Source organism: Myotis myotis, unplaced genomic scaffold (genome assembly GCF_014108235.1).
Source record: "Myotis myotis isolate mMyoMyo1 unplaced genomic scaffold, mMyoMyo1.p scaffold_m19_p_9, whole genome shotgun sequence".
In the NCBI taxonomy this organism is placed as follows: Eukaryota; Metazoa; Chordata; class Mammalia; order Chiroptera; family Vespertilionidae; genus Myotis; species Myotis myotis.
In genome coordinates, this window is record NW_023416401.1 from 80,575,905 (window position 1) to 80,584,807 (window position 8,903).

The 8,903-nt window shown below is 41.2% G+C and overlaps 1 protein-coding gene across 1 annotated transcript; it reads left to right on the forward strand.

The window, feature by feature from the left end:
• Positions 1-3,113: 3,113 nt before the first annotated feature.
• LOC118663472 (mediator of RNA polymerase II transcription subunit 28-like) lies at positions 3,114-3,866 on the forward strand. The gene has a single exon (XM_036323125.1). It carries the CDS (start codon positions 3,218-3,220, stop codon positions 3,752-3,754), a length of 537 nt encoding a protein of 178 aa, XP_036179018.1. The 5' UTR covers positions 3,114-3,217; the 3' UTR covers positions 3,755-3,866.
• Positions 3,867-8,903: the final 5,037 nt, after the last annotated feature.

Below are 8,903 nucleotides of genomic sequence, written 5' to 3' on the forward strand. Positions count from 1 at the left end.
TATTCTTCTCAGTTCATTCAGTCCTGTGCAGTTAGAACTTGTCCTCTTATATTCAGTGTTTTCATCAGTTCTCTCAACTTAGCCTGACAATTGCAGGTGATAGGGTCAGCTATAATTCTAAGAAATTCATAAGGTTGTCTGTCAAGGTGTGCATAATTTGCTCAGTAAAGTGTGTACCTTGGTTGCTAGAGATCGTAGAAGGTGTACGCTAAGCGGAAAACACATTTTCAGACAGCTCCTTAGCCACTGTTAGGCATCAACCCTGTGGAAGGGGAATGCTTTAACCCACTCAGAAAAAAAATACATATGACAACAAAAACATATTGATAACCCATACTTAGTGGCAATTAAATGAAATCCAGCTTAAATGTGCAATGGTAGATGAAGGAATGCAAAAACTGGGGGAAGAGGGGTTTTTACCACAAAATCTGGAAAAATCAAGCAGCTGTCTTAGGTTTTCTATACCAGTAGCCAAAACTATTTATTTAATTTACAACCATTGTTTACCCATACAGTGTCCCCTAGAAGTTTTTCATCACTTGTTTTGCAATGTTTTCCATGTAATTTAATATACCACAGATGCCTATTTAGTTTAAAATTTCTCTTTTGCAAGGAGTGAAAACACATCTTTTGTGGTGTTCCAGGGGCCTTCTGGAATACCTCAAAGTTATTCCCAGGTCAAGACTTTCTTCATAATTTGAATTTTGGGAAGTTTGTCAAAATATATGAGGTTTGGACATTTGACTAAATTGGATCATAAATCATTATGAAACCCATTTAACAAAAGTAACAATAATAGATTTCAAAAACAGATACAGAAGTTTATGTAATTGTCAGCAAAACTTAGTTCTTACTAATGAGGCGACTGAGTTTTCTTAAATAATCAAGAACCTGATTAAGACAACATGAAACAGAAATTATTTTGATAAAACACAGAATCTTGGCTTTTTATTTAGAAAACTTTTTCACAGTACTTATCAGTAGCAGACTAGTAGTCCATGAAAACTGTCCTTTTATCAGAGAGAAAGAATAGAACTCTAAATTTGCATCAGCTTACTTTTGATATTAAATTCACCTACTTGATTAAATCAATTTTAATCATATTCAACTTGACCACAAATAAATTTTATTTCTCAGGATTCCTTTTTCATAGCATTTATATGAACTTCAATGTTTTTTTAAAGTTTGTCTCTTGTTCTCTTACCTACTCAGAAGTAATCTGGACAGAAGTTCAAACAGGAAACTCTCAGGGGGGTAGCATGTATCCCATCAGGGACACTGGGCAAGCCAAGAGTCGTGATTCCCTGTGGGGGCGTCTGCCATTGATGCTCTAGGTATTTGCTTTTCACAGATTGGGAGTTTATGAATTATTTTCAATGCTGAATACACTGCTTGTAATAAGCCATGTGCCTCATTTTAAAAAATCTCACATATTATTTATTCTTTATATGCTAAAATTATAATTGAATCTAAAGCTATACACATTTTATATTCCCTATGTTATTTTACAGGGATTATTGCTTACCAAGAAATTGTTGACTTGGAATGTTATATTTTATAGAAAAGCAAAGTTTTTATCAAACCTATAACCATGCCACTTTTAAATTTTGTCATTCGTGGACAGCTTCATTCTGATGCATTTGTAGGTATATTATATGTTTAGAAAAATCCATGAAAAGGGCTCTGACTTCATCTAAATTGCAGGCTTGTAAGTATGTCATATTTTTGAAATGGATGATGATTTATAGAACTTCAAGGAATAACTGAATTAAAAAACTACTGGAAAATAATCAGGATAAACAAAAATAACTATGGGAGTAAATGAATTGAGGATAATTATTCTTATGACTTTTTAAAATATTGTTGACTTTTAATCTTTTGTTTCCCAAATATAAGGAAAAGTAAAGAGCAGACATTCTGCATTGTAGGAACTAACAAATTGGTAACAGATTCATTTCACAGTACGCTCCCGGGAGACGAAGATTTCAAAGATCATGGCTTACAACCAGGAGATTTGGTGTATTGGAAGAGACACCAAAATAAAAGACTCTCTCCAACCTCATTGGAGGGAACCTTACCAGGTATTACTAACTAACTAACCCATGTGCAGCTAAACTTAAGGGAGTTAGCTCATGGATTCACATTTCTCGTTTAAAAAAAGGCACCTGACTGTAAATGGACATCTACTCCCATCTCTGACACCCATTTCTGTCTGCAGCGGAGATCAAAGACTTTTCAAGGACGAGAAACAGCTGAGACTTTCTAGGATGAGAAGTCGCTGACCATGGAGGCAGACAGCTATCCCACGATGCTGTCAACAAGGGCTGTATGCTCACAAACTGATATTGCTTGAAACTTGTTTTTATATCATCTGGTTGTTATTGATTGAATGTACATGAAATGCTTTTCATATTATTATCCTTATGGTTTTCTAGTGGAAACAATATCTGCCTCCCCAGACCTCCCTTATTAGATATGAAAAATTTAACTTGGATACCTGCTCATCTTTCCCACCTACTGCACAATGATGTTCTGACTATCAGGTATGATAGTGAAATTAATGCTTTGTTAGCCACATATTGGTCTTCTCCTACTATCAATATAAGCTTTGGTACTTTTTTTTTTTCTGACTATATCTATTATAAAGGAATCCACCTTAGGCAAATACCTCCCTGATAATTCCACTGGTAGAATTGTATATGGATCTAATCTGGATGAATATTGTATAGCTATAGAGATGGATGGTGAATAACTAGGAAAAACACCTGGATATGATGGCCAAAGGCTTGCAGCAGCCTGTCCTATCTGTCATAGTATGCCGGAAGCCGGTCCACCCTTGCTGCTTGACACAGTCGCTGCAGGGAAGAAACATCTGCATAGTTTATGTTTCAAGGGACCTGGCGTATATGGCATACGGTTTGCTCCCCCTCTTAGTGCTATGTGTTTTAAACAGGACCACCTCCCCGAGAAAGGTTGTTTCCCCAGGTAGGGATTTTTCCCTGAAGTTAGGGAGGGAATAAAACCCCTTAACTAAATGCCAGGCGGGTAGTTAATCACTTTAACTATGAACAATCACCCTTAAGCTACATAATCTTTACTCCCTGGAATGGAGATGGAAACGCCCTAATCTTTGGAATAGAAATTGACAGGATTAAAATCAACTGGTATAAATACAGATGTAACAAGACAACAAAAGACAGAACTTGGATTTTCAGAAATGGCGGCTCCGCTGGGAGGTATGTTCTCCGGGCAGCCACTCGGTGCCCCGCCCCCACCGCCGGGCCTCCTGGGCCAGGCCTCGCTTCTTCAGGCAGCGCCAGGTGCTCCCAGATCTTCTCCGAGTACCTTGGTGGATGAGTTGGAGTCATCTTTCGAGGCTTGCTTTGCTTCTCTGGTGAGTCAAGACTATGTCAATGGCATGGATCAGGAGGAAATTCGAACTGGTGTTGATCAGTGTATCCAGAAATTTCTGGATATTGCAAGACAAACAGAATGTTTTTTTCTACAAAAAAGATTGCAGTTATCTGTCCAGAAGCCAGAGCAAGTTATCAAAGAGGATGTCTTGGAACTGCAGAAGGAGCTGCAGCGGAAAGACGCCCTGGTCCAGAAGCACCTGACCAAGCTACGGCATTGGCAGCAGGTGCTGGAGGACATCAACGGGCAGCACAAGAAGCCCGCCGACATCCCGCAGGGCTCCCTGGCCTACCTTAAGCAGGCGTCTGCCAACATCCCCGCGCCTATGAAGCAGAACTGAGGAAAAGCCGCAGGAAAGGGTCGCTTCTCGGTGGCATGACATTTGGAAGAACTCTGCCAGAGAACAAGACCATCTCAGTTGCATGCTCCCACCTAAAATGTTCCCGTTTTTCATAAGCTCTTACTTTTTAAAATCCTGATTTCTGGGCCTCATCCTCCGGAAATTCTGTTTCTTTGTTATGGGGTGGGGCCACAACATTAGTAACAAAGAAACAGAATTTCTGGAGGATGAGGCCCAGAAATCAGGATTTTAAAAAGATTCCCAGGTGATTCTACTGTGCAGCCAAGGTTGAGAACCACTGTTTTAGTTGGTTTCAGGTTGCTTTAGCTCTGTGTCTTCTAGTTGCACTTAGAATCATCCTCTTCTCTCCCTCCTCTTCCCCCTCCTCTCCTGCATTTGTGAGGAGAGGTTTTAATCCTTTGTTCTCAAGATAGAGTCCTTCTACAAGTGAACTGCAAAGCTCTTTGTTTTGTTTAATTTTCCAGGCTCAGTTTCCCTATTCCACTTTGTAAGGACAGGAAAAGGCCTCTCTTTTTCTTTGCTGTGGCCTTCCACAATTTATGAGAATCACCTGGTAATTACACCCTGAGATTGTTGGCTCCTCTGATTCACACTGCTTCTCTGTTCAAACTGTGGGCAAGATAAGCTACTTTCAAGGCTATATTCTTACATCCCCCTCCTCCCTGCTGTTTTCACAACTCAGGGGTAATTCCCACCAAGGAGTTTCTAGTTAGTAGAAAGTTCCTTCCCCACACTGCTTCAAACAAGCCTCCGTTGAACTCTTCATAACTTTTGTTCTAAGCTTGTTTTACTGATAAGACACTTCTCTAGGACATCTGCCAGAAGACTGTTTCCTGGAAAGCAAACAAACTGTAGCTTTTCAAGACAACCCCCAATATCTGCTCAACTTCAACAAGACCCCCCTCCCTTTCTTCTTACCTGTCAACAGCAACTGATTGGTCTTTAAAAGTAGAAGCCACCCTGGCCGGTTTGGCTCAGTGGAGAGAGCATCGGCCTGCGGACTGAAGGGTCCCGGGTTTGATTCCGGTCAAGGGCATGTACCTGGGTTGCGGGCACATCTCCAGTGGGAGGTGTGCAGGAGGCAGCTGATTGATGTTTCTCTCTCATCAATGTTTCTGGCTCGCTATCCCTCTCCCTTCCTCTCTGTAAAAAATCAATAAGAAATATTAAATAAATAAATAAATAAAATAAAATAAAATAAAATAAAATAAAAGAATTTAAAAGTAGAAGCCACTCTTTGTTCCTTGTCCTGTATTGATTAGCAATACTTGGCCCTTTACTCCCTTGGAAAGTAAAGTAAACCTCCTCTCTGTACCTTCTCTTTCACATAAGAGCTCAATAAATTACAAAACACACATTCTTTTAGTTGTGAATTCTTTCACAGCCCGTGTCACCAGTAAAACCCTGATACATTTGTCCCGGAATTTTCCCAGCTTTTCATTGTCTTATAACAGTTTGAAATTAAAACTTAACTAAAAGCAGTTTATAGTAGGTCCTAGGCTAAAATCTTCTTAGACAAAAGTCAATCTTTACCTCAATTAAGCCTGTCTATTATCTTTTTGTATCTATGACAACCTGATAACTTCCCTTTTTCCAGAACCTTCAGGGTCAGAGATCACAAATTCTCTCATTGTTATTGTTATAGACTTAATTGTTGACTGTTAACTATCCTATAAGCACCTATGTAAAAGAAGCCTGTATCTATCATTTTATTTTTATTCCAATCCCAGAGATTTCCCGTTTTGCTCTCTCCCGCCTCTCTAATCTATTACTAATGGATTTCATGTAACCCACTTACTTCTTTCTCTTTTGATTGTCATGTATAACATAAGATGCAAAACTGCCATTCTCTGGAATATTTTCTCAAGCTGTTGAGATTTTGCTTCCCTGAAATTGTTGACAGATTGGCTTAAATAAACTCATAAAAAATACTTACAGGTTTGAGCGTTTCTTATGTTGACATATTTGTATTTGAATCAGAGGTCCTCACTCTGACTCTCCTGTCCTGCTGACCAGATTCCCATGGCTGGTTAAGTGTTCAAGGATTGCCTAGAGATGTTAAGGGATCTGCACAGAAAGGGTCATCCTATGAATATGTGGGTTTCTTCCTAAAGTCACTATGACAGTGCTAAATACATTTAATCCCCTGTCACTCTGAGGCTGTGAGAGTGGGTGGGGAGAGGGCAATGCTGCAGGATTGATGGGGTAAGAGTGCGATTAGAGGGATGGAGGCAGAGAAATTAAGGTAACTTTTGTTTTTAAGGAAACCTTTGCTTTCCCAGCATCTACCAGGCCCTTTTATATGTGCTTCCTCTGTTAATTTCCAGACAATTCTGGGAAACATAATCCCTGTTTTGTACATATCAAAATGGAAGTTAGAAAAGGTCAGTATATCCCATACACTCATTCAATCAGAAAGAGGATGTGAACCAAATCTGTTTACTTTCTGTGAAAATGGGAAGTGGGCTGGGTATGGAGAAGATGGGGTCTAGAAAGTGATGGGTGAGGCCGAACAAGGAACAGAAACAGGAGTGAACAATGTCCAGCTGGGGAACCATGAACAGGCCTGATTAGGGTGGAAGCTGGGAGAGGTGCTCCAATGTTTGCCCTCCAGCATCGGCACAGATGCCATGACAATCATCGGACTTACCATTACTGATAAGCACCTAGCTAGTCATGCATTTGTTTATGTAACCTTTGGCTTGCACTTGGTTCTCAGAAACATTCAATAATTCCAGTTCCAAAGATCCACATAAGAGCTCAGTAAATTACAAAACACACTCAAGGTTTCGGTGTTGATACTTCATGAAGAAGAAAACAGCCTGGCTGGCAAGGCTCAGTGGTTAGAGTCGACCTGTAAACCAGGAGGTCATGGTTCGATTCTGGTAAAGGCATGTGCCTGGTAATGGGGCTTAATCCCTCGTGGGGGCGATGCAGGAGGCAGCAGATAGACAATTCTTTCTCATTGTTGATGCTTCTATGTCTCTCCCTCTCCTTTTCTCTCTGAAATCAATAAAAATAAAAATAATGATAATAAAGAAGAAGAAAACAATGAGTGCAGATAACACATTTTTTAATGATAGGATCCTTTGCGGGTATGGAAATCCTGACCTGAAGGCATTGATTAAAACAAAACAAAACAAAACAAATAATTTATGGGAGAAAAGGTTCTTCTTTGATAAATTTTGGAATCACCTGGGGATTCTAAAACTGATTTGTTAAGTAGTCTGAATTCTCAACATTTAGACTGGCCTTCTTCATTAACTGGTCTCATTATAGACACCAGAAATGCCAGAAAAGGTGTTAACAGACCCCTGAGTTGGAGGGAGAGGGCTATATCCTCCCTGGTTCTTGCCAGTTTCATAGGAAAGACTTCAAAGGAGTAACACTGGACATCTGCATTGTAATAAAGCCAATTTATTAAAGAAATAAAAGCAAGTAAATTTATTAAAGAAGCAAGGCAAGTCAATTTATCAAAATACATCTTGCTTATGAAGCACAGACTGGCTCTCAGCTAATCTGAGGAGTGAGCCTAATGGGAGTTCAAGGGGTTTTATACTTTCCTGTCTATAGGTTTTGTTGTAGTCAGTTAGACAGACGTGAGCAGAGCAAGGACGACAGCCAGGTACAAAAGGTCACCAGGATGGAAAGCCCCCGGTGCCTAGCAATGGACAACCAATTACAGGGTGGGACCTCCCCCCCAGGATGACTTTTCCGCCCCTAGCATATCCCTGGTCATGCAGTTGGGACCCCCTGACCTTTCCTCCCTAGAGATAACATCTAGGCTTCAGTTGTATTTCAGCTCCAGGCCCAGATAAATAACCAAACCAGCCACGGCTGACGTCAGGACCAGCTGCATTGAATAATGTCCCCTCTGCCCTGGTGCTGGCCAATCAGTCAGTGGAGACCACAACACCTGGAAAGTTGTTGAATATTCTATTAAGATCTTCCCCTGGGACCGCCCCTAAAATCATAGCCCTTAAAACCCTTAGGATGGAAGACCCAGTGCCTCTCCCTCCAGGGAGCATGCCTTTCCCTTCCCCCTCCTTTCCTTTTCCCTTCTCCCTTCTTCTCCCCAGGCACATTACCATGAGCTTCCTGGCTCCCAAGCTCTAACGGCCCTTCTTTTATCTCTATAACTTGTTTCCTAAGCCCATTTCTCCTAGGAATTACTTCTTCTACCCCTGTCATTTACCCAATAAATGTTGTCTTACAGTTTGGGTGTTGCTCTGAATTCTTTCCTGCTGAACCCAGGTTTGGTCTGACCCCACCGGTCAGACACCTGGTGTCAGTCCGCAGCCTACAACACTTTCAAGATTCCTCTGCCAGATATGTTGGTACAGATTAGCTCTCAGGGCTTCCCTTTTACTTTGTTACAGCGTTCCCAGAATTTATGAGAAACACCTCCAGATTTTATCTAGACAAGCCCGGAAACTGCTGGCTTCTCTGTGCAGTGAGTGGGATAAAAAGTCCCCCTTTTCTCTCTCTTTCTCCAAGACAGCTGAGTTTTTTGTTTAGTGGGTGAAATTAAACTCCTTTCTTTCCTTCCCCCTCCCACGCCTCAGGCCTTAGCAGTTCCCAGGTGATTGAAGCTGCGTATTCTCTGGTTAGAGAGGAGAGGTATTAACTATTTGTTTTCAAGTGTCCTTGGTTGGGAAAGATAAGAGCTTGCTATTCACAAAGCTGGCTGCATGTTGCCTAAACTGTTTGGCCTTGCTTAATTTTCTTGTCTCCGTCTCCCTATTCCACTTGTCTAGGAATCCTCCTAGCTTCTTGCTAGCCTGTTACAACCTGGTTACAGTTGAGTTTTCTCCCTTCCAGAATTTAAATTTCTCCGTGTGAGAACAGAAGAGGGTAGAATAAAGGATTGTGTTGTCTGCCAATTCTCTTGTACTTAAAATCGAGTGGCAGAAATCTCAGGCTTGCTGGCATTGCTCTTTGACTGCTTAGGGATGGAGCGGCATCCGGAGCAGGTTAGAAAGGCCTTCCCTGCATTGCCAAGGCTGGAATATGTGCTCAGCCTGGGAATCAGTCTGGAATTGGCTAAATGCACAGCCTTCCTATAATATGGCGTCCAGGCCCCGGCTTCTGTTTTCCTCGGCAGCCCATTGTTAGGTCGCCGAAGGAG